Here is a 26,381-nt window from a genome sequence, read left to right as displayed (position 1 = left end):
TCCCCCACAGATAACAAATAATGATTCCTTATCACGTTTATTTACATTTTTTAATCATTGTTAGAACAATCAAAATTATTTATATTTTTACATTATTTTCATTATGCCAACAAGAGGTGCTCGAGGACAAGACCGAACCCTCTTTCATCTCCACCCCCCAAGTATAGACCCTTTATTAAATTAATCTTTTATCAATGTATCTTTTTATGACATACGTATATTTATTGTATTATATTTATAGATGGTCTGATTTAAAATAAAATGTTTGTTTCGGGATAATTTGGCTCAAAGAAACCATGTGATGCTGTTGAACACACCAATTTCAGGCCATGGTCCAATTATGGATTTAAAGCAATATGAGCTGTATTTTTTAGAATTTTATTTTGCTCCAAAAACCTGCTAGTATAATAAGTCTGCCTGTAACTTAAACTTTTATGATAAAAAAGATTAGAACAAATCATTAATATTTGTCAGGAGAAATATTTCAGTTATAAGGAATATATAGCAGATCAATTTTTGTACAGGACGACAATTATTCAATTTTGCTCCAATTAAGGCTCCTTGATGGCTTTTCCTTTTGAATCAGAGCTAACAGAAATTTAAAAACCATGATATTTTTCTCATTTTAGTAGAAAATAACATTTTCTTAAAAAAAAATTTAACACGAAAATTGCAGCTCATATTGCTTTAATTATCGAAGAATAAAATCGAAGTTTGATTTGTAGTTAGATGTATTATTTGTATCATTTTTTATATTAATTATTCGTACTGAGTGCAAGTGGGTTAAATTTCATAAATCAATTATGAAATCGTTTATCGACCATTTGTAAACTTTATTGGAAAAGCCCACGTCTTTTGGACTGACACCTGTCCATACGTGTTCATTATATACAGTAAGCTTTTTGATTGCTTTATAATTTTAACGAGTTCTGCCTGGAAAGACACCTATGATTGTATAACGGGAATATGCTTCATGCGCAGATCTAGACACCCCCCCCCCTTCAGACTTAAATTAAATTCACACAGCTAGTAAAATTACGGAAAATAGGCCTCGGACCCCCCCCCCCCCCCCCCCAATCAATACAAGTTAATAATTGGATTCCCCCAGAAGATAGAAGAAAATTCTGGATCTGTGCATTTGCTTTTCTTAAAAGAGGATGTAAATATTGATATTTAAGGCCTTCTTTCACATTTCAAAATTTTTGTTACGCTTGACAATAAAAGAAAGTCTCAAAGAGAAGGATGAATAGGTTAAATTTTAATTCAAATGAGCAAAGTGTTTGGGTTGATTTTAAATGTCAAGGTGATTTGATAATGGTCTAAATGTCATTATATGAAAGCTTGATTTTGGGAGACAGTGTTATAATTATTTGTGCTGTTAGGTGAACCTGACATCTGGCCTTGAACTACAGCTTACTAATGAAGCATTCTTATTTTTGACTGATGAAAAGTTGGTCAGGAGATAAGACTGAATTAGGGCAAGGAATGCAGGGAGGATAGTATATCTACAGTTTAAATAAAAGTACACTTATAGGCACGATTGATTAGACTGTTGGTCTTCCTTTATAGTTAAAAATATAAGAATAGATTGTAAAAAAAAATGATTTTACTAAATAGAATATTATAGTTTTATTCTTGACAAAATTATAAATTTATGGAATCATGGTACAATATGGAGGCTTTTTCCTATGTACAATTTTTGTATATTATAACAAAATGCATTTCTAAATGATTTCATTTCATAGGCGTCGGAAGCAAATTGAAAGTGGGGGGGGCTAGACTAATCCTCAGAAGTATTGAGAAAAAAGTAATTCCCAAAATCATGGAAATCCTAATCCGTGGGGGGGGGGGGGGGGGGGGGGGGGGAGGAGGATGCCTATACTTCCAAAAAAAAAATTACTTACCCAAATTTTTTTTTCCAAAATCATGAAATTCCTAATCCGGGGGGGGGGGGGGGGGGGGGGGGGGGCTAGTATGCTTCTGAATCTAACTTCTCAATCTTTCAAGGTAAATTAGGAACGATAATCTTTCCTGCGAAAAAAAAGGGGGGGGGGGGCTGAACCCTCTATCATGCTATGTTTCTAATGGTTAGGTATAACTTTGCAAAAAAAGTGGGGGGGCTTAGCCCCCCCTAGCCCCCCCGGTTCCGACGCCTATGCATTTTACAAATTAGAATCATAAGATTATGAGTTATCACAGAATACATATAACACAATCTTTCTGAACTACAGTTTGGCAAAGGATGGGGCGATTGTACTCTTGTACAAATCTCGCAATCGGTACACAATCTGATGAGCCTCATCAAACTCGGGATTGAGTCGCTTCTTAACTCGCTCTGCCCATGCCTTTATTTTGGGATTTGACTCGTAGAGCTGTTCCTCGTGCACAGCGTTCAGCTGCATCAACTCACAAATACAGAGGAGATCAGCGACGGAGACCTCGGAGCCACACAGGTATGGCTTCTCCTTTAGAAAGGTCTTGTCCAGGTGGTTGACCACAAAGGCCACTCGCTTCTTCATCATGTTCACTTGATCCCAGTCCACTGGCTTCTTGGTTTCTCTGGGTATTATTACCTGTTAATGGATTATGATGTTAACTTTTGATAACTTAAGGTAACGATAATGTTGATATGCATTTGTATTTTAGCAATGACAAGCTTGGTATCAAAATAAAGATCATAAGAGAGTAATGCTCTCTTTTCAAACAAGAATCAGTTCGAAGCTGCATGTATAATAATAATATTTACATGTATCTACAAAGAAAAGTGAAGCACTGGTAATTTTTTTATTTTTTAAATTTCATTAGCATCATATTGTCAGTTACAGTCTGCTCTTCAGCTACCATTGATAAATTTGGGGGTTTATCTTTTTTTGGGGGGGGGAGGGGGGGGGGGCAATTTTCGTAGATTGTAGATTTTTATAAATGTCTCCTGGGAACATAACATACATTTTGTTGTATAATGAAGAAAAGATGTGTTTCGCCATATTAATTTGTTGAGAATGCTATTTCAAGGGCAGGGACACCCACAGAACCCACAATAAGTGAGCCACAGGGAACCCTGGTGATTCCACATATTTGACAATACCAGGTCTACTCACCAGGTGCCTGAACACCATGGCACAGTTCATCCTAGTGTTGGCATGCTGCCAGTTAAGGTACTCGTTCACTTTGGCTTGAGCCTTGATGTCCTTTCTGGGATACCAGTGTTCAGGAAGGTCATACCTGCTGCACAGGTACTGAATGATGGCCACACTGAAAGAATATATGTCCAATAGTTTACAGTCAAGTACAGATCTTCTGTATTAAAAGCTATTTATACTCTTCTATTTTGTGGACCGAGGATAAATTAATGCTTTGGTATTCTTAAAATCACTTTAAAATTTATAAAATTGTAACTGTAAACTTTAACTGTAACAATAGTATAGTTGGCTTTTATTGAAATGAATTTGTGGTAAAAGACTCGATCTCCACCCAATTTACCTTGCAAATGAACAGAATGAATAGCATACAAATATCATTTCATTTTGTATAAAAGTTAATGAGAAAAAGGTTCTGAATTACATGCCTCTCTGTTAAAACAAATCCACCATCGTCGATGACTGGAACAAGTTGGACAGGGTTTATTGTCGTGAATGCTTCCTGTTTATGCTCTCCTGTGAAAATAGGAAGGGGTAAAAATTGTTATTAATATGACAAGGAAAACAATAATGTTCATAAAACCACATTAAAAGCAAAAAAATATGATGTGTGCTTTTTGTGATTTTGATATATGTCCATTAACAAAGTGTAATGAAATGAATCCCCTGATTTTTTGGGGTACGTGTATTTAAATTCACATCAAATTTTCCTCATCGTAAAATGAGATTTCAACAAGAGTTTTTTTACGAATATTAATAGTTATGCAGCATATACAACACAGGGCAGCTAGTGTACCCGCCCCGGTACAAAAAATAATATGTGCTCACAGTTTACTGTAAATTCTTTTCAACAGTACTGCATCATAAAACTTGAATATTGAAAAAAATGTGTGATTAATATTGAATATTAAGGTAGATACATGTATAAAATATTACTGAATTAATCTTGTGCAGAGCAAATGAGAGCACAGTTATGCCAAAAATATAATGTTTATAAATCATTAATTTAAAAAGCTTCACTGTATTTAAGTTAAGTTACCATAATAATGTTAATGCATATAAATCTGTGAATTTTTTTTAAAATCTGGGGTCAGAATGTAGATCATTTTGGGGAGGGGAGCTTCTGAACATCAGCATATATAAGTAATTGATTACCACTTCGTAGAGCAACGGCTTTGTCCTCAAAAGGAATTCTGTTCAGTTTCACAAACATGTATAGCGCCCGTGAGGGCTGGGACATGAGATCGTAGTATAACTTCAGTTTCGACATCTTCACAAAGTGAAAATAGAAAATGTAACAGTTATATAGGTAAAGTTCCGAGGGATTACGGATGCTGGAAATTTACGTACGACTTACTTTGCATCGCACCACAAGAAATGGCGGAATTTTCAACTTAAATTCCAAGTATCAAAGTAAGAAAAGCAAGTTATGATCGAATCTGTGTGATTGATCGAATGTTTAAGAATATATTTTCATATATACAACACCTTCTGTCATCAAGAAATCAGAAACTCTTGTCCTGTTTTTCGTGAAGGTTTTATATCTGTCTTGCAATCATGATAATCATGTGGTCATAAGTAAATAAGTAAAAACAAAAACAAAACATTTCCGCCAGCTCATTGTCAGTAGCAACCTACTTTGTGAAAGTTAGGCCGTCATCCTTACTTTTGTGTCTGGTGTTATCATCAAGACAGAGACGGTCTCATATAAGGAATAAGGAATCATTCTTTGAGTATTATGAGGTGATAATTTTGGTCGGGGCGTGATCAAATCCAATAAAGCCCGAAGGGCTTTATGATAGATTTGATCACGCTCCGACCGAAATTATCACCTCATAATATTCAAAGAATGATTCCTTATTACTTATATTTATATAATTTTAAACCTTCTTACGATTAAATATTTAAATATAAATAAGCAAAATCGATACGTAGTGTTATCACAGGCAAAGACACAGGAAAATGTAAATATTATACCGTAATTACAAGCATAGACCTCTTGCCTGTTATATAAGAAAGTAAGGTCCTTACTTTCTTATATTACTCAGGCCTAAAAAAAAAAGTTGTGTGTTTAGGGTAACCCGACCTAACCCATTATTAAATATGACACAAAAAAAACATTCTTATGATTCATACAGAAAAAAATATGATAAAATAAAAAAAAATCCCTACCTACTTAACCTAATTTTTTCATCAGTGTTTAATACCCTGAACACACAATTTTTTTTAATAGGCCTCATTGTACGTTTCTTATATCATCCTTACTATAATCTGATGAGTTTTAATAAAAATACACATACCTGTGAAAGAAATACAGTTGAAATCAATGAAAGGAAAAACATCTAAGATAACTTCATTATCATTTTGCACTCATAAAAGTTCACAGGAATGAAAACAATTTTTTTATGAATTTTTTTTTTTGATAATGGGAAATGTTTACACAATCTTTTCACAATTCTGAACTCACTCGAAATATCTTGCACAATTTTTCAATGTCAAATAAAAATAACGAGAGAAAAGCGGTGGAGGCAAAAACTCGGGAAAGAGTATAAGGTTGATGCGCTCTCTTGTGTAACGTGACAAAAGAAATAATGACAGAACTCTTTAGGATTCAAACACAGGCCCACTGAAATTGACCGAATCTCCAGTCAGGTGCTCTACCAACTAAACTGTCTAGTGCCAGTTTTCGAGTTTGACCGTCACATTCCTCACCCCTTAAATGTTCTTCGACCTCGTAAATCAACTCATGAGTCAATAACTGACTTTTTGTTGTATCTAAAATAATCTTGAAATTACAATGTATGTTAACGAATGAACAATATTGAAGTTACTCTGAAACAAGAATTTGTGTACCTTCTTTTAAACAGGACAGTAGAATCGCTGGACTCATAATACAGTTCATAAAATGGAGGACGACACCTGCCATGGGTTACACAACTTGTCCATTAGTGAGGAAAGTAAGAAAAACCATTGCGTTATAAGGAGGATGAAATCCAGAAAAAAAATAATTTGTACTAACAGTATATGAAAAAATCTTATTGATTAAAATGTCTAAAAATATCATGAGGATTAAATATTTTTTAACTTAAGTACACAAAGCTTTTAAGATATAACGTTAAGAAAAATTAGTGAAAATTAAAAGCTTTTGTCACAATTGTAGGTACACTTGCCCAGTGTATTCAAGAGAAGTACTCCCGACTAATTCTACAATCAAAGGATTTAGTTTCTGTGGGAAAAGTTAGAGAAGCTTTAGAGTTAAATCAGAAGGCCTATAGGTTGTGTCCCTCGGACAAACTACTCAGAAAAATCCAGCGTATGCAGGTATCTGTTTACTTATGAAAAATTTCATTTTCCTATTTTAAGCATTTAATATTAATTATTTTAAAGGTTGTTTTTGTTGTTGTTTGTCGTCGAGCAAATGGCTCAGTGGTCATGGGCGTTAGGCAAGTAACGGAAAGGTCGCCGATTCAAACCCCGCTGTGGTCACTTGATGTTGTGTGTTGTGCACTTAGACAAGGCACTTAATCTACATTGTCTCAGTCCACCAAGCTGAAATTGGGTACCGGCTTACGCTGGGGGTTAATTTGCGATGGACTGGTGTTCCATCAAGGGGAAGTCAATGACTCATCTGATTAGCACCACGGAAACCGAGGATAAGCACCAGCCTTATGCACGTTCATGGCACCGAGAAGGATGTTTAAACTAATTTTTGTTGTTGTTGATCTTACCCTTTTGATAGTGAAGTTGGTTTAAGAGTAATGTTCAATTAAACTATCTACTATAATACATTTGCCTGCAGCAAAAAAAATCGTATACAGTGTATAATTAAATTAAAGAACAAGCACATGTATTAAGATTTACATGAAATTGCTTCTTTTAAAACATTTTGTTGAATGTTTTTATTAAATACTGGTACTTTTGATATTTTTGTTATATAACTTTTACACTATTTTTTTGTATAAATTGTACTATCATTGTTAATTTTTCAGACATATGTGAAAGAAAATTCTACTGATACTCAAAAGGAAGATGAAACCAGTGGTATGCAATAATGGTTATAAAATATGGAAGATATACTGTAAATTTATACAATTTAGATGCTCCCCCTGTTCCTTTCTTTGAAATTTTATTTAAAAAGAAAGAAATTAAAACTCTTAACCCTATCTTTGTTTCAGAATTAGCCAAAAATCCAACAGCTATTTCATCAAGAAAAGAAAGGGCATCTTCAAGTTCACCAAGCAATGGAGTTTTGCCTCCAAAAAGACACCTCTCCTCTGTCTCTGCCGACACCTCAGGTGTTTCCTCCCCCTCAGTACAGGCCGAGCAAAACCTGTCCGAGGAAGACCAGGTCAGGTATGCTATGTTGATATCAGAAGCCAAACAAAGAGTGGAGGAAAAGAACATCCCCCAGGCTCTGTATCTCAACAAGCAGGCCTTGAAGATCTTACCCAGCGAAAAACTTCAGCGAAAGATTCAGCGCATGCAGGTACTTTTTTTAACAGGTTTTGTTGTCGAAGTGGTGATTGCAAGATTAAAATAATTTGAAACTTAAGTTGACCATCATCATTTTTTTTTTCAGGCATATATGCAACAGAATAATTTATCTGAAGTTTCAGATGGTTTGGGTAAGTAATGGAAACCATATTATTATGTTGCAGATCAGAAGCTGTTTTATCAAAGAACATTCTTTGACATAATGTACATGTATCTATTAAATACTACTATTATCAATTTTTTCATTAGTAATGCTATCTTAATAACAATAGCAATAGATTTTTTTTTCTTGACAGATGAACCCAGTAAAGAGACATCACTAGAATGCAGAACAGGTTCCACTTCATCATCATCAGCATCAGAAGATAAACCAGACATGGATGAGGGGGAAGATGATCAAGCTAAATTTGCCAGACTGGTCTCTGAGGCCAGGGATTTGACCTCAAAAGGTCAAGTGAAAGAGGCCCTAGGAATGTACAAAGAGGCACACAAAATCAGTCCCAGTGATAAACTGAGTCGAAAGATGGAGAGAATGGAGGTAACACAAGATTTCAATAAGAATTGTTTAGTGGTGTCTGAAGTTAAGTTTTAATATCAATGTCAAAAATATATTTTTCCTGAATTTTTAACAAAATGATTCATATCTAAACATGTTTTGTGCAGGAATACTTAAAACAGAATGAGTGTACGAGTGAAAATGTTGGTAAGTCTGTTGTTGATATTATATCAATTAGATTTTACGACGGATAAATTGCAAAGTTACATGCTCACATATAATTGCTTATGATGCTAATATCATCATTAGACACAAAGGACGCAGAGAAAGAGCAATCAGTGGAGTCATCCCGTCCCAAAGAAATGACAGAGAGTGACGAGGGGACAGAGAACCAGTTTAAACAGCTGGTCTCCCGAGCCAGGGACCTGACGGCAGAAGGACACGTGAAGGAAGCTTTGAGTTTGTATCGGCTAGCAGCGGACATCCAGCCAAGTGACAAACTATCCCGTAAAATGCAAAGAATGGAGGTAATGTGCAGTGCCACTTAATTATTGGATTGCAATTGTTGATGAAGGAAGTTGATTTTAGGATGTTTTTCAAAATATTTCTTTTTGTGGATTTAAGATTATTGAATGATCAATCAGATTAATTTTCATGGTATCATTAATGCTAAAGATAAGGAATAAAGTACAAACATTTATACAGTATACCTATGCATTATTTTACAAAGTGCATTCTTTATATTGCATTTTAAAACAATACCTTATTGATATTTTTCAGGAGTATTTAAGAGAAAATGGAATTCCAGTTGATGATAATTCAAGTAAAGGTAAAAAGATCAAATCTAAAAAAACATATACATATTGTCATTGATATATATTGTACATGTGCTTGTATTTGATTATTGCCATACTAAGTTTGTTCAGATGTTTAGGGATCACTATATGGTATGTGTTTTGTATGTGGAAAGAAAGAACCATGTTTATTGTCATTTGAAAATCATTTCTCATGAAATTAAATTTTTTTGATGATTACAGGAGAGACTTTAGATACAGAAATGGAATGTGACAAACCAGTACAAACATCTGACCACATTGCTCCTCCTCAACACAGCCCCACTTCACAAGACCGAGCCCCTCCCCTAGGAACCACCCCACTACAAGACCGAGCCCCTCCTCCAGGAACCACCCCACTTCAAGGCCGTGCCCTTCCCTCCTCCACGGATGTCACAAGTCTTAGTGAGGATGACCAGATCCAGTTTGCCACCCTGGTGTCTAAAGCCAAGGAACAGATGTTGCAGGGAGAGGCAGCCGGGGCGCTACAGTCCTACAGACAAGCCTCCCAGATCTACCCCAGCAACAAACTACAGGCCAAGATCCTCAAGTTACAGGTTGGGTCAACTGATAGACGATGAACAAGTCTATTATGGAGACAAACTTATTTAACCCCCTGCAAACAAAGTTTGGGGGTACTTCGGAATCACCATGTCTGTCTGTTAGGCTGTCTTTCTGTAGACATGATTTTTTTGTGGACCAATTCTAATGAAATAGTGCATGGATTTTTTCTGAAAATTTGTACACTTTTCATTCATGATATAGATATATGCTCTTGATTAGATAATTTTTCTACAGTTTGCATGTGGTTTTTTACTCTCTGAATTTATTCATTTCTTTGGTGATTTTGTTATGATATAGAAGCTCCCAGAGACTTATGCAAAAGTTTAGAAGGCAGTAAAATGGAGCCATCATGTCCACATGTACTCTTACTTGTATATACCTCTATGATGATAATGATATTTTTTGTGTTACTGAAAATCAACTTTTTTATTTTAGAATTTTCTGAAAGAATCACAGACTTCACAGGAAACCAGTAATGTGAACATTGCAAATTCCCCAAGTAAGTTTAAAATCTGTATTCTGCACCAAAAAAACCCTCGTAAGTATTGAATAGAATAAAGTATATTTTATAATCATGAGGCATAACAAAAAAAAATGATTTGTTGACATAACAAAGACATGAGTGAAAGCCTCTATGTTTATCAAAAGAATGATGATTTACAACATTGTACTTTGTAATGCAGGAAGAATCAAAGAGAACACTCCTGTCAGAAGACCGTCCGGAAACGGCCAATCAGGAGCTCTGTCTGTGGACCAACAGCGCAAATATAATGAGCTTGTGATGAAGGCGAAAAGGCTGGCCACAGATGGAATGATCAAAGAGGCCCTGGAGTGCAATAAAAAAGCCCTAAAAATCTGCTTCAGTGACAAGCTTGAAAAGAGAATACAAAAAATGGAGGTAAACTAAAAATTTCTGGGATTTAAACAACATGTACTTGCATTTGTCATTAGCTACTTACTTGTAGCTCAAGGTTTGTGTGTACCTGCATAGGTACATGTACCGGTACATAAAAAGGAGGATGACTTCAACTTTACCTTTGCTTTACACAAGTTATTATTTAAAACTTCTTATGAGTATTATTTTCAAAGTCCAATCAGATTTCATGGTTCAAATGAATATCTCTACTTTTGCAGTCCTACCTTGCTAGTAATGATGATGAAGAGGAGGGTGAGAATGGAGGAATGGTTCCCCTGGGGAAGGGCTTCTACCTGTACAAGGACCTGGAGAAGAACCTGTATGCCCACCAGAAGCAGGGGGTGCTGTGGATGTGGGGGCTTCATCAGAAGCGTAAGGGAGGGATACTTGGTGACGACATGGGGTGTGTAAGAAATGATGATCCATTGCTGGTTACAGTATAAAATTAATATAGTGGCAATATGGGTAGATATGATCACTGACCTCTGGTGTTTGTAGGTTGGGTAAGACGATTCAGGTGATATCGTTCCTGTCGGGGCTGTTTGACATGGAGAAAGTCCACTCCGTGCTGATCGTAATGCCAGTATCTGTCATCGGGAACTGGGAAAAGGAGTTTGGGAAATGGTATGGGTTTTATGACACTGGGTAATGAATTTCATTTTAAAAATATGTACTGTTACATGTACATGTTTCATGCATGTAGATGAATTATTTTGTTATTTTTTAAGGGCACCAGGCATTAAAGTGGAATCATATCACGGGTCAAAGAAAGAAAAGGAGCGATCATTGGCCAAGATTCGAAGGAAGGGAGGAGTGTTACTGACCTCGTATGGATTGGTGGTGACCAGCTGGGAGATGATGAGTCAGCAGGATGGGCGGCCCTTCAGATGGGTAATCAATTTATATACATGTACATGTTGGGAATTTCATCGCTTCCGGGGTCTGATGCCTTGAATATTTTGATGGATCATAACTTATTTGATTTTTAGTCCAACCCTGATTTTAAACATACATTTTACATGTGTTTAATTCAAGTCAATTTAGTGCTTTTGCTACTTTTCATATATATGTACAACCTTTTTATATATATGTACAACAGATTGGTGATATGAGTAAGCAATGTGTTGAAGTTTTCTGGTTCATGTACATTTATATATGGTGCCAGTATATGGTTGTATATGGTTGTATGTGTAAACCTGCAAGTGATTACATATGTGAATGAGTTCTTGTACATTTCTTTTTTCAGGATTACTTGATTCTAGATGAGGGTCACAAGATAAAGAACCCCACAAAGACAACGAAGGGGGTCCATCAGATCCCTGCCGGTCACCGAATCCTGCTGACTGGTACCCCCATACAGAACAACCTCAGGGTACCCCAATCTTAACATGTACACTGTAATATCTGTATGCAAGAAATAGTGCTTGATGCTTTCCTTCTAAGTCCAAACGAAGATATAAGATGATATTTTAAAACTTCTATATTTGTTGTATGATCTTAAATACCTACTTTACCTACATGTACTTTTTGTCTTGTGATTTATCAGGAAATGTGGTCCCTATTTGACTTTGTTCATCAAGGAACTTTACTAGGCACTGCGAGAACCTTTAAGATGGAGTATGAGAACCCAATAACCAGGGTATGTATTTAATGCATTGAACATATAAAGAGGTTTGTCAAAAAAGCACTTTGATACAAAATGTGGCATCATCCTGTTGAATAACTTGAGCTGGGTGTGCTCATTTCGTGCACAAACAGCATGTACATGTAGATTATCATGTTCTATGAATGTTTTTACTCATTCTAGGCAAGGGAGCGAGATGCCACAGCCAATGAGAGAAGACTTGGAATGGAAATGGCGGAAAGCTTAAAACAGATTATCTCCCCTTATTTCTTACGGAGGACCAAGGCTGAAGTTACTGACAATGAGGCCAGGGAGGGACAGAATTCCTCCTCATCAACCCGGACCTTGAAGTAAGTTTTGGGGAGGGGCTTAGCTTTATATTTGTACTAAATAATTTTGAAAAGTAAAATTGAGGCTTTAACTTGAACAGCATTGAAATTTAAATAAAAAGCATCTGAATTACAGTATTACTCAAACTGAAAATTTTGCTCCAGCTATTGCAAAGACCTTCAGTATGTAGCAAAAGTTTTGTTATTTGCATGAAATTGTTTTAATGTTTAAATTATTTTGTTGTTTTTATTTCCATGTTAAATTGAGCATCAAGAAGATGTACAAATATAATATAAATAAAAACAGCAGGACTTTTACAAATGATATTGGTCTCTAAAGAGAGGAACATTGTCATCCTGCAAAAATGAACTTTTTAATTTTTTCAACCTCCGGTAAAATATTGATCTTATATGCACTTTCAAGTATCTGAGTTTATGAACTTTATTTATGTTAAAATTAGAAAATTCTGTAGTTCTTTATTATTTGATCAAAACACAAAGGCTTGTTAGTTTTGGTGTTTGATTTCTTTAATGTGATATCTATGTTTAATTTGAATATTTTGGTTAAAAAATATTATGTTTCCTCAAGGTAGTCGCAAAATAAGATATTATAAAGTGTGACTACTACATTTTAAATACATGTATTCATGTACAAAAATAATGTTTTGGTGCATTGGATTGAAATTAGTAATACCGGTAAATAAAAGTGATTTCAATTTAATCATTATTAAACTAATGTACTACAGTACATTATTGATCTAGTTAGTCACTTGTCCACGTAGATGTTGGTTATTTGACATTCTACTTTTCCTTCCAGAATGCCGACCATGACTCGTAAGAATGACTTTATCATCTGGCTGTTCCTGACCCCGGACCAACAGAGGATATACGGAGACTTCCTGTCCCTGGATACCGTCAAAGAGGTGAGGGGGCGTGGAGATCGTTGATGTTACATGTAGAATGGAAATGATGTTGAAAATAAAAATCCTAGTTAGTTTAAGAAATATTTTATTCAGAAATATACACAGAAGTATGTAAATGAATATGGATTGATCCTTGATGCTTAATTTAACATGGAAATAAAAAAAATCAGCAGCTTTTAAGCATCCCTTTATAGTTCATCTTAAATTAGACTTTGGAAGAGTCAAGAGGCTTTCTCTCATTTATGATATCTTTTGAGGCATTTCTCTGTAGCATTTTTGTATGCACATGTACAGTAAATGTCTAAGTTGTTTCTCTAGGATCATTTTCAGGTTGACATTTTCAAGGGTCTGTCTTGAATTATTCCAAAAAATTAAGTTACATGGTTGAATTGATTGATAATCTGTCAATTGACTTGTTACTAGCTAGTTTAGCCAAATAATTACAGTAGTGCAACTATTTCAGTTTGACTTGCTCTGAAAAAGTGAACTTTTGAAATTATCTTACATTTGTGTATGACCAAAGACTTAACCCAATGTATACATGTAGCCTATGTGAACAGTTAACTTTTTTTATTGCATCAGTGTTGTTGACTAAACAATGATGGAGTGTCCTTGACCCTTTCAGCTGCTGATGACCAAGAAATCTCCACTGGTGGCACTGACTGTCCTTAAGAAGATCTGTGACCACCCCCGCCTACTGTCTAGGAGAGCCTGCGCCCAGCTGGGGCTGGATGGAGAACATGGGTAAATGAGAATCATGAAATGCACAAATCTCTCATCGCATCAAGTAAGCTCTGGGTCATATGATGTGTGGTACATTGATTTTGTTTTATGACCAATAGGTGCAGTTATAATGTTTTGTTACCAAGAACTCACATGCATTGCAGATGTGTACAACAAATTGTTTAATATTTCATAGACATAAAAGGTTTCACCTGCTTAATGCATTTTTCATCGTGTTTTCTGAATGCACCTCTAAGCAAATTTGTATGAAATTCTTTTGAATTTTAATACTGTATTGAAATACATGTAACTGTTACTATTATAAGACTTCATTCATTTGTTCCATGTGTTTGTAGCTTGAATGACTCGGCCCTGGAGTCTGAGGAGGGTTATCAGTGTGCGGCCAATCAAATCAAAAACATGCCGGACAACGTCCTGATCCAGGAGTCCGGGAAACTGATCGTCATCATGGACCTGCTGGACCATATGAAGCGGGAGGGACACCGCTGTCTGGTGTTCTCTCAGTCCAGGAAAATGCTGGACATTATCCATCAGCTGATCACCAACAGGGTAAGGTCAAGGTCAACATACCTAGGTACTAGTAGCAACTAAATACACTTACATAGAATCATGCTGTCAATACTGGAAACGTCTTAAATTCTACCTGTCAAAAATTTCAAGATTTCCTGTGTAAGTACCTTTCACAGTGTTTTTAATTTCACGGATAATCGATTTCTTATCCTAGAAAGGTAAATCCTAATTGTTAAAAAAAATCTGATGAGTGATGAACCTGCATTATGTATTTACATTATTTTCTTCTGAGTAACGTAAAATTAAAGCTTTATTCATGTTAAGTGCTATGAGAATAATAAAACAAGTTTGTGTCAAATATAATAAGCACTGGTGTAATGCACATTTGATATTTTGGGCATGAAAGTAAGGGGAAAAATGTACATATAATCTGTTAAAAAGAAGAACCGGTACACCTTTCTAATCAATTTTAAAATGAACTGCTCAATATGAATGCCGATCGCAGACAACGTCATGGTTGTACAGGAGTCTTTGCCCTAAGGAGATATCTGACAATTAGCACCGTGTTCACAATTGGCTTCGATAGAGCCACAGAGATGAAGGTTCCATAATAAATAGTTGTTTAATTATGATATTAATTGTATAAAATTAAGTAATACTCATGCTTGCTATTTTTAATAAATTTTAAATATACTATGATTATGATAAACAAGTGGTAACTTTGGCTCCGCTCAAGCACACATGCATCTGTAATGGCGGCCTACACGGAGATGGTGAAACACCGCTCAATATTCATGGTGGCTAAATGTTCACGGAAAATTGTCTGACTGTGAACATAGTGAAATTAAAAACACTGTAATGTTTTCCATGTCTACAGTATGTACCCGGTACATATAGGTTCAGTTAAGAATATCATCTTGGTTAGCTGAGTTAGAACTACAAGTAAAATAAACATTAAGGAAAATGTTCCCCATTTTATGAAAGTTACATGTATATATTACATCCAGCTGTTTACTCCTTGTAACACAGTTTTAATAGAACATTTTTGATAAGTATAAGCTTTCCTGTAAATGACCAGTGTTATCTTTTATTAAAACTAGCAATAGTTTGTGATTGACAGTGCTATATATAACTGTGATGTTGTTTATGTTGTTTGGTTTGTGTACACACACTGACTATTGACAGGGACACAAAGTCATGAGACTGGACGGCACCATAACTCAGCTGAGCGAGAGAGACAAACGAATCGCCACGTTTCAGGAGGACATGAGTTACTCAGTGTTTCTTCTGACAACTCAAGTAATTAGTTGAATATTAGTCAGTTAAACTGATCAAGTGTCATGGACAGTTGAAGATAAATTTCATTGTTTTAGAGGCGTGAATTATGGAAATTCCAAATTTTAAGTAAAGGTAGTTCCAATTTCTTGTACAGAGTGTTTTCGTAACTCTAAATTATACAGAATCTGTGATAAAAAAATTTCTTTGCAAATCATCATTGACGGAAATAAAGTTCATTGTTGTCAGACTGTAATTTGTTGTGCTGTAATCAGAAAAGGAATGATAAATACACATTTTTAGGTGGGAGGCGTTGGCCTGACCTTGACAGCTGCTGACCGAGTCATCATTTGTGAGTATAAGCTCAGTTAAATAGGTTATAGGGATTACTTAGGTCCATCATCCATCTGGTTACTCAATTAAAACTTTACATTGGTCATTAAGATTTTTTAGAAGAAATTTAAATTACGGTTGAAATGCATTCAGAATACCTTATGGTGCAAAATCTGACAGAAACTGTCTTTTGACTGATCAATCTTATAAAGGAAAAAAGTCTATTTTATCTCTCTTATCAGAGGGTTATTGTACCTTAAAGCATACATTTTACCAAATTTTGTCATAAGAAATATCCATTATGATTCGTATGTTGCTTTTTTGTCGTTGTGTTTTTTAGGATTTTTTAAAGGGAAAGGTCAGGTAAGAAAAAATTCTAGTGAAATAGATATACTAAAGTTTGTATTTAACACCCACCGTATACCTTATCCCATTATCTCATCTTAAGCCGTAAAACTTGGTTTAATTATCTGGTGAGTGTTAAATCTCCCGCAAGGGCATGGAGGCTGCCATGATAGCATCTCTGTGACGTCAGCATACCATTTCTATAACTTGACCCACACATTGTATAACAAAATTCTGGAAGAATGGCGCAAGAAAATGTATTTGGGATAGAACCATATGCATTTGAACCTGAATATACGGAAGAACTTGAAAATCTTGCTAATGATAATAACCCATCAAGTCCAATTATTCCAACATTAGAGGAATGGTGTTCCTGTGGACAATGCGAGGTCATGCCCACTGTGGAGGAATGCATGTGTTGTAAACAGTGCGATTATACAGTTGGGAATATGGGATATATAGGTTGCATAACTGACCAATTTTTTTACATCGTGGAAAAAAATTAAGAGATTCTGCCGACAAGCTTTTTAGTATTGAAAACGTAAGTTTCAAAACACAACTTTCCATTCTTTAAATTTATTTAGTAATCCATTGTTTGCATCTTCGTTTTGATGCAGCATCTTTGGCAAGGTTTGGTATCACAAAAAAACTTTTTTTGCATTCTCCTTGCTTAATTTTGCAATTAAAGGCTTGACAAGCAGGCATATTCAGAGTTCTTGAAATCTTTTTTCCGCTGTCAGTCATTTGGACTGACAACCATCAGAAGTTTGTCAGTCCAGACTGATTTCTATCAGTCCAAACATTTTCAATAGAAAGATGAAAAACTACAAGTATATTTGCCTTATAATTTCTCTCATTTTTACCTTAATTATTCTGATTTCTCCTAATTTTCACATTCTGGCTCCTGACAACATTCTTATTTATCACGTCATCAATTATTTTTATTTCCTTCCCTCTCTCATTATCAACTTTCTTCTTGTTCTCTTTCTCGTTCTCTTTCTGCACATCACATATGTAACTAAGGCTCGGTTGTCAGATAGCGGAGTTCTTATTTCCCGAAAAAATGTATAAATGATTACATTGGGATTTTTGGGATTAAAAACACACCGTATCAATATTTACGAAATACTCGCCAAACTTATCGAAAGCAACGGAAGTAATATTTACTGAGGTGTTCCGAAAATGTATAATAAGTCTAGAGAGAGCGAAAAATCCGCGAAAAACTGCTCTAGATTTATCGTATGCGTTCGGATCTCCTCAGTGAGTATGAAAATTAGTTATATTTTCGCAAGTTACTCTGTCCATATCTACCGGTCATTTGGACTGACAGGCAACCTCAAGTAATCGGTCCTTGGTTATTTTTATCGGTCTTGCCGACAGGACCGAAAGATTTCAAGAACTCTGCATATTTACACACACATAATTGTTAAACTTTCCTAGGCACTGACCACATGGGTGAACTGATAAGAACTCTGAATGGGGTATGCTGACATCACTGGGCATTTGGAAGTTATCGGGATGCTGCGATAAAACCCGAAGATAAGCCACACAATATTTAACTCTAAACAGTGAAGAGCATCAAAATGGCAGCTCCCATGATTTTGTCAAACTTTGATATTTAATCAGTGATTATTGCTTAATTGGGATTATGTTAAGTGAAATATAATTGTTGACATCATTTTTATGGTAAATATAATTATTTCAACTCTTCTTTATTTTTGCCTGACCTTTCCCTTTAAGACATTTTTATAGTCATTCATTCATTGTAAATGTAATAGCATTCATATTGTCAGTAAATATGCTGTATAACATTTTAAGTGAAGCTACATCAGTTGTTTGATCATCCTCATGCCCTTTATTAGATGACCCCAGCTGGAACCCGGCCACCGATGCTCAGGCTGTGGACCGAGTGTTCAGGATCGGGCAGGATAAAAATGTTGTCATCTATCGCCTCATCACTTGTGGAACTGTTGAGGAGAAAATATACCGCAGGCAGATATTCAAGGACTCCATCACACGCCAGACTACCGGCAATACCAAGAACCCCTACAGGTAATCCATTGTCACTGTATGGGAGGTATATTGTTTATTAATGACCCCTCCCCATATAATAAATGCAGGGTTATCGCCCTTAGAATATTCAAACCTAAAACCCTTCTATTCTAAAGTTGCTGCATGTATTATTATGATTTTTAGGGCTTTTATAGTTCTCAAATATACTTATATAATTTATCTAATTTGGTAAGACATTTGTGGTATACTGACAATTCTACTTTCAGATGTTTTCACTTGTCCATTTTTGTCTTTTTAATCATCATAAATGTAGATATCTTTATTCCAGTTGACTTAACTACATGTACACCCAGAAATTTTGTATATACTGGTACATGTAACCATCTGATTTTGATTTTATCACCTAATTATGGTATTAAGTAAATATTTATTTTTTATGAGAAGAGCTAGTTCCAAGTATGTTTTTCATACATATATGTAAAATGAAAATAGGTTGTGAATTGCAAAAAGAAAGTAGTACTACAGGTACTCTCAGTTTGTTCCAGATAAATGTGTCACATAAGGAGGTCTGATTACCTTCATTACCTCAATTCTGATCCATAATACTACATTTTATTTCAAGTGTAAAGTTTTTGTTCTGCTGTCTTTCTTTTTATTTGTTTTTCTTTTTTTTATTAAAAACAAACAATATTGGTGATTTCAAAAGCTCTGCATTGCTTATCAATGCATACTTGGACTGAATTTTTTTTTTTGTAGAAAGTTTCCTCATCAGATCCCCAGCATCAGTAAGTGCTAGTACTTGATGACACACAAGCACGTGACTGATGGTGGGTAGGTTGGAGGATTTAACGCTTCACATCCTTTAGTCATTAGAGCAAAATAGCAAAGAAATTATAAAGGAGGGGAAACAAGCAGAATGAATAGGACTAACAGAATTAGCATTTGTACTGATAAAAGAGTTATGTTTCTACTTTCCCAGCATCTGTAAGTGCTAGTTTAATTTCTGACTGACCAGCACATTTCAAATACCAGGGAAGTAAAAACAACTGTTCCTTGCCTCAGTTTATACTATAATATAGGTTAGAGGAAGAACTGAAACTGTTTTGTGGAAGATAAATTGGCGCAATCAAAAACATGGATCGCCTGGCATCATATTGGTGCAGATAGAAAGCTGTAGTCTACACACAACATTGTGCCAAGGGTCCACATTTCCTTCATTCATCTAACAAAAAGAGCAGATAAAGGGAGTGAGGGAGGGAGAGGTGATAATATGATGAAATATGGCTTGTCATAGATCTGGCATTAGTTTGGTGCACACTTTTCTGCTGGATGTGACACCAGACATAATGGCAGGATATGACATGGCCCAGTAAGAAAACAGGGAAACAAGATGTCAACAGATCAAGATGTCCCTCTGGCATCTCATTGGTGCAGGGTCAAAGGTCAGCCAACACCAATAAGATGACAGGGGCAGCTTCATCTTTCATCAGAAGTTTAAAGAAAGAGAAGACAGTTCTAAGGAGAAAAGAAAAAAAAATTAAGAAATTCTCCGTCTGAAAACTACAAAATATGGGATGAAAAAATAAAAAATCAGTTTGTTATACCGAATACCTCTTTCAAATATTAATTTTTTTTCGAAAGTTTAAGTTCTTTGTTTGATGCCTTGCAAGTGCCCCAGCATTGATAAGTGCTTGTTTTACTCTCAACACATGCACTGCACCAATACTGAGAAACTAATGCCTCGGCAAGTCTTTTAGATCTTTGAAATTACCTAGATTAACTAAAAACTTAACCAATATGGAAGCAGCATGTTTTATCTATTATATTTATATGATAATGAATGGAATGTTGCAATTATGTTTTTTTTTTTTTAAATCTTCAAAAGAATTATTTAAAAAAAAAAAAAATGTATTCTACTGCTGTGTCATTTTAAATGCAATGAAAAGAAAAACTAATGCATGCAGATTCATATTTATAACTCAAGTATAACTAATCTTTTGATGATTAGACAACAAAGCCATAATCTAATGATGGCTTCAAGTCAATATATATGACATTTAATTATAAAATTCAGAAATAAAATTTCCTTTCTGTATTTTTGTTTACATACTAGGTAAAAATTTAATTTATCAAAATAATTTTTTAATGTTTTTATGGCCAACAGAGGGTTGTTCTATAACAAAGGTTGAGCAAAAATGTGTGGAATGCGAAAGTTGATTTTCTAAGAAATTGTTAAATAAACACCCACAGGCTTAATGCCAGACTGGCAAATATCTTTTTTATCAACTGCTTCTTTGATCCTATAGAGAAAAGTTTACACAGGTGTTCTGATCAAGCTTATCACTTACAAGAATGGGCTATTGAGACAGCCCTTGATAAAGGGCCTGACTCCCTGAGGCCCCATGTAGGGCAATTTGCTCTACATGCTGTCAGAGTAGTGATAAAATTCACAGCTTGCTCCCTGCAAACACCCCTATGTACATTTTGACATGTGTTAACCTAACAATACTGGCAATTTTATGATGTAAAGTGTCTGGAAAATGGAAGTGCCAAAACAAGTAGATGTTTTAAGTGAAAAAGATTTATGAAATTATATAGTTAATAGATATGTATGTATATATATATATTTATAGATATATCAGTTTAGGTCACCTATAAGATTAATTTAATAACATTTTCTTTTAAAAAGAATAGTAAACGAGACATAGATTCTCCCTGTATGATGCTTTTTTTAAAGATATAAAAAAAAACAACTTTTAAATGACTAAGCATTTAGTGTGTGCATATACAATTTGGAATATAAGTCTGTGATATTATACAAGATAAAAATAAAAACAATTTCAATCCTGAAATTCTTTGATAAATCAAGTTTATCTTTACCTATGATGAATATACATTATGAAACAAGTAAGTTTGGATAGTAAATCTTACCTTGGTTTTTTGACATTAAAAACATGTCCACCTCTCCAAGTGGAACAAACACAAATAAACTTTTTGTGTGTAGAAAGAAAGGGTAGGGGAAAAAACTTGAGCAATTTAAAAACAAGTTTGAGCAAAATGGCGTACCCTTCTCCTTGTTCAATCTCCTTTGTCCTCTTCCTAATTCCTTGGGTATTTTTCTGTGCATTTTCTTTGTAATCCAAATCAGTCAGCCCAAGCCCTCATAAAAAATGCTTGTTGATTACAAAAACAACTTAATTATCCCCCTTTGTGTTTAGTGGCCAGACAATAGTGAGATAATTGCACAGGTAGGTTGTTGCCATGGTTAGCTTGGGTCTGGCCAGACAAAGCCTTGCAAAAGTGTCAGTTCCCATAATCCCATTTTGTTTTGACCAGTCAGAGTAGCTTGGCTACATTACCCCCAAGCCATACTAATTGAATGGAGAAGACAGACCATGTAATGTAATTAGAAAGAGGCCCACAGGGGAAGTAATTTGTACTGACAAATTTGCATATTCTTTGGTTTTACCTCATACATATTACCAAAGAAACTTTCTTTTTTTATAGAAGCCAGACATAAATGAGATTCATTAATAAAGAGTATATTTTACATTACAAAAGGTTGACATTCCATAAACACAATTTATAATGCTACTTTAGATATCCATTATTTGAGAGTTCTTTCCCATTTGATCAATTTCAAATCAAAAATGCACACACATTTAAAATGTTTTTGATTTGAAAGGAAAGAAAATCATATTTTTGAATTAAACAAGCAGAATTGTATGTAAACCTAGATGAATATTAACTGCTTACTCTGTTTTTGTCCAGCTGCCCCTTCTGGGCCTCACTAAGGGAGATCCATTGTGATACATTGATAGATAAGGGGCTGTTTTTCTGTACTGATGATGTTGTTTAGGGTAGATTTTTGTTTTACAAGCACTCTGACACTTTAACACAATGTGTCATAATTATTTCTCACATGTTAACATTGCTTAAGAATAAAACTTAATTTGAGCAATAGCTATCAATGTTTTTGAGTTTCTCAATTAATCTATTAAAAGACTAATAGAGATAATCACGTTACATGTAATTATATTTCTGAACAGTTTACTTCATGACTTTAAGAGGACAAAATATAATCTTGAATTAAAAAAAGTTTCATAATTTTGCCTACAATTGCATTATATAGACAAGGATAAAGGGTGTTTGCTGTGGAAGTCTTTGAGTTTTTACTTTTGTGTACAGTGATGTAACTTCCAATCCCTTTGCTGGTAAACACCCCCACTAAGCAGCTTAGACAGGATTACCATTAGATACCATTCAGAACCTCCAATGCCTTACTAACTTGCACTGATATGCTCAGCCAAATTTTGTCAGGTGTAAATTTGTTAATTTCATAACTTTATTTGCAGTATAAAGATTAACATGAAACAATTTTTGTGCAGAATAATAACCCCTTTCCTTCACATTCCCCAAAAATAATTTAAAAAAAAATATGTCATACATTAGTATATGTATTGTGTTTTCATTAAAATTCATGAGAGTCATCAATTTAAGTAAATTACATGAGAAAAAGTTTCAAGGATGCATAAATATGCTGTCAGTATGATCCTATCAATACAATATGTTAAAAATGTACCATAATTTCATGAACATGTAATTTTTTTTTAACCTACAAAAATTGGTACTCAGTGATATCGTCGAAACCACAGTATACAGTATTTATTAAGATTTACTGGACAAAAGATTTACAAAAGTATATTTTTGCCATTCTAGAAATTGTAGAAATCTCTTCAGTTTTGAAAAGTATAGCATTAGAATAGTAATGTGAAAAATTGAATTTAATGAAGAAATCATATTTTGTCATATTGCACAAATGAGACATTTTCAGTGCATTTAAAGATTAATTGTTAATTTATTGTAGTAACCTTTACTTTGTAATATTTCATAAAGATTAAATCTATCATACACTGTAATTTAGGAAAAAAAATAATTTTCAAATTTATTTATATACATGTACAATGAGTTAATAAAGATTTGTCCACATTACACCATTCTTTTTGGACAAAGCATAAATATATTAGATTTTTAATTTTTTAAAAATTCGGGTGTACGGTACATTGAATTTGATGCTCAATAACATCAAAGGGGGGAAATTTTCAGTGTAGTTAAATTCCCTCTTTTATTGGCAGTAACTATTAATACTTTATTCCAAGATGTTTAGGCATCACAATTTGCTTCATTAGAGAGCTCTGTTTGATATCTATAAAAGCCTTAAGCTTCAAGTAATATTCGTTCACTAGTTTGAAAACATCCACAAAATTCAAAGTTTTGAAAAACCCCTCCTGTTACTTATATTATATAATAGTCAGAATAAAGAATGTGAGTACAAAAATAAAAATAATATGTTTGAGGGGATTTTGCATTGCAAATGAAAAAAATAATACCCAAGCGACAATGTTTGAAAATTGTGTGAGGTGGTCTGATTGATGTAAAATTTTCCCAATAAGATATTATTGTTCTATTGAACATGTCTGATTAAAAATAAATGATTTGTTATTGAAGAAATCTGCATATAATTTCAATCATATTTCACTGAGAAGATATGTATGTATATTGTATTAAAATATCTTCAAAAAGTGACAGAAAAGAAAATATTTACAGAGCATTTATTACTTTCTATAATACATTCATTCAATACAAATTTAATTTTTTAACATGTACTGTATACTTTTTAATTGCATTTCAGAGTCTGCTTTGGTAGGTTATTTATGAACAATGAGATACTGAATCCAACTTGAATTGTAGGTATTTCACGAAACAAGAGCTGAAGGAGTTGTTTACCCTGGACAACCCGCGGATCTCCAAGACCCAGCAACAACTGGAGGAGATGCACAGCCAGCAGAGGAAGACGGACTCCTCCCTGGACGCTCACATCGCATTTCTGTACTCACTCGGTTAGTAAAACATTGTGTGTGCTCACACGGCTTTCCTGTACTCACTCGGTTAGTAAATCATTGAGTGTGCTCACATCGCATTCCTGTACTCACTCGGTAAGTAAATCATTGAGTGTGCTCACACCGCTTTCCTGTATTCACTTGGTAAGTAAAGCATTGTGTGTGCTCACACCGCTTTCCTGTACTCACTTGGTAAGTAACGCATTGTGTGTGCTCACACCGCTTTCCTGTACTCACTTGGTTAGTAAAGCATTGTGTGTGCTCACGCAGCTTTCCTGTACTCACTTGGTGAGTTGAACATTGAGTGTGCTCACATTACTTTCCTGCACTCATGTGGTCAGTGAACAATTAGTATGTTTCCACATCAGGTTACTGTACTCTTCAGTAAAACAATGAGTGTGTGCTCCCATAGCATACTCACTGGCTTATTATAGCAATGTAGAATGAAAACTAGTTGAAGGAGAACTTTCACCTCATCTTTTCAAAAATTCCCAGAAGTATTTAGTAATTTAGATAATTCATGATTTCTATGTGAAAACAAAATTCCTATGGACATATTAAACATGTCCAGTTTTGTGTGCTATAGATATCTTTGGGATCAGTGACCATGACCTGATGTTTACTCAGGAGAAGTGTGACTTTGAGGACGAAGGTGAGGCTGAAGTGGACCCTGGGACAGATTACATACAGCACAGAGTGAGTATCAAATGAATTACAACACAACAAAGCATAGAGAATCTCATCTACATCATGATCTAGTCTATTTTTTATGCCCTCCTTTGAAGAAGGGGAGGTACCGGTATATTGCTTTGCTGCTGTCCATCTGTCTCTGTTGGTCAGTAGGTCCACCAAGTTTCTGTTCATTTTCTTCCCAGAGGTTGCTTGTATGAAAATGAAATTTGGTATACAGATTTATCATAAAAATATCTAGGTCAATTTAGATTTTGGGTACAATCGTGCAATTTTTGACAATGTTATGTTTCTTGGACTTAGAAAAATTTCAATTATTTGCAGTTTCCGTTCATTTACTTTGCAGAGGTTAAATGTAGTGATATTAAATTTGGTATACAGATTTATCATAATAATGTCTAGGTCAACTTTGATTTTGGGTACAATCGAGCTATTTTTGACAGCGTTATGTCCCTTGGACTTAGAAAAATTCCAAGTATTTGCATTTTCCGTTTGTTTTCTTCAAAGAGGTCTTTAAGGGAGGGTGGCATAAGTGTTTCACAAACATCTCTTGTTTTAGGACTGCATATATTTCTGTATTAAGTTGAACTTTAAGTTATTGAAGTGCAAACTAATTGGAGTAAATTGTTTAAATGATTAAAAACTCTTAATAACAACACTCTTAAAACTGTTATGAAATTGTGCTGTTATCTTTAGTAATATAAACAATTCAAAAATAAATTTTAAAAAACCTTTTTTAGTAAAACATGTACAATTAAAACATTTTTTTCTCAATTAGAATTATTTCCTTCTTCTTTAAAAATAAATTTAATCAAATTCAATTTCAACTATTCATTTATTCATCACATTTTTTAAAGTGAACATGCATAAATATGCATAGTAATGCAAAGTAATGCCATGTAATGCCAGCATTACACTAGATTTTAGAAAGTAATGCATTACATTAGCATTACTTGTAATGCTAATTTTGAGGCATTACACATTACTAGCATTACTTTGAAAACATGTAATGCATTGCAATGCATTACCATTACATTTAGCATTACCCCAAGCCTGGTATTAACCCACAAAGTGTCTATATAAAATTTTTTACTCTTAAACAGGTCGAGACCATTATATTTTGTGACGTTGGCATAAATTTGCATACTATATTAGCCATCTGTTTACTTTTATCGACAAACCAATCAGGTGAATGAGTTGCAAGGCATTGTTGGCTACTACAAGTTTTAGTGTATACAAAGCGTATTGAAAATAT

General features: G+C 34.5%; 2 protein-coding genes across 4 annotated transcripts in view; one reads left to right on the top strand and one right to left on the bottom strand.

The window, feature by feature from the left end:
• Nucleotides 1–2,122: 2,122 nt before the first annotated feature.
• LOC128188215 (glutathione S-transferase theta-1-like) lies at nt 2,123–4,450 on the bottom strand. Its single transcript, XM_052859131.1, has 4 exons — nt 4,293–4,450; nt 3,566–3,653; nt 3,099–3,252; nt 2,123–2,573 (listed from the first exon to the last, which is right to left on the bottom strand). Exons 1-4 carry the CDS (start codon nt 4,405–4,407, stop codon nt 2,226–2,228), a joined length of 705 nt encoding a protein of 234 aa, XP_052715091.1. The 5' UTR covers nt 4,408–4,450; the 3' UTR covers nt 2,123–2,225.
• Nucleotides 4,451–4,473: 23 nt separating this feature from the next.
• The window catches only part of LOC128188213 (DNA excision repair protein ERCC-6-like), a 28,061-nt gene continuing 6,153 nt past the window's right edge, over nt 4,474–26,381 (top strand). The window contains exons 1-28 of one of the 3 annotated variants that reach the window (XM_052859128.1): nt 4,474–4,550; nt 6,005–6,094; nt 6,298–6,458; nt 7,127–7,178; nt 7,319–7,623; nt 7,717–7,762; nt 7,928–8,169; nt 8,295–8,334; nt 8,437–8,654; nt 8,908–8,956; nt 9,165–9,517; nt 9,960–10,023; nt 10,208–10,422; nt 10,659–10,843; nt 10,939–11,064; nt 11,169–11,331; nt 11,687–11,812; nt 11,987–12,079; nt 12,248–12,414; nt 12,559–12,576; nt 13,211–13,316; nt 13,942–14,060; nt 14,396–14,609; nt 15,756–15,869; nt 16,149–16,197; nt 18,386–18,575; nt 24,288–24,436; nt 25,023–25,132. In XM_052859128.1, coding sequence (XP_052715088.1) covers nt 6,043–6,094; nt 6,298–6,458; nt 7,127–7,178; nt 7,319–7,623; nt 7,717–7,762; nt 7,928–8,169; nt 8,295–8,334; nt 8,437–8,654; nt 8,908–8,956; nt 9,165–9,517; nt 9,960–10,023; nt 10,208–10,422; nt 10,659–10,843; nt 10,939–11,064; nt 11,169–11,331; nt 11,687–11,812; nt 11,987–12,079; nt 12,248–12,414; nt 12,559–12,576; nt 13,211–13,316; nt 13,942–14,060; nt 14,396–14,609; nt 15,756–15,869; nt 16,149–16,197; nt 18,386–18,575; nt 24,288–24,436; nt 25,023–25,132 — 3,726 coding nt within the window. In that variant the 5' untranslated portion in view covers nt 4,474–4,550; nt 6,005–6,042. Of the gene's footprint in view, nt 4,551–6,004; nt 6,095–6,297; nt 6,459–7,126; nt 7,179–7,312; nt 7,624–7,716; nt 7,763–7,927; nt 8,170–8,294; nt 8,335–8,436; nt 8,655–8,907; nt 8,957–9,164; nt 9,518–9,959; nt 10,024–10,207; nt 10,423–10,658; nt 10,844–10,938; nt 11,065–11,168; nt 11,332–11,686; nt 11,813–11,986; nt 12,080–12,247; nt 12,415–12,558; nt 12,577–13,210; nt 13,317–13,941; nt 14,061–14,395; nt 14,610–15,755; nt 15,870–16,148; nt 16,198–18,385; nt 18,576–24,287; nt 24,437–25,022; nt 25,133–26,381 lie in introns of all 3 variants that reach the window. The other 2 variants (XM_052859127.1, XM_052859129.1) reach the window with 2 other exon arrangements.

Source organism: Crassostrea angulata, chromosome 6, assembly GCF_025612915.1.
Source record: "Crassostrea angulata isolate pt1a10 chromosome 6, ASM2561291v2, whole genome shotgun sequence".
Lineage (NCBI taxonomy): Eukaryota > Metazoa > Mollusca > Bivalvia > Ostreida > Ostreidae > Magallana > Magallana angulata.
The sequence above is the reverse complement of the archived record's forward strand: the minus strand, read 5'-3'. Positions and strand labels throughout refer to the sequence as shown.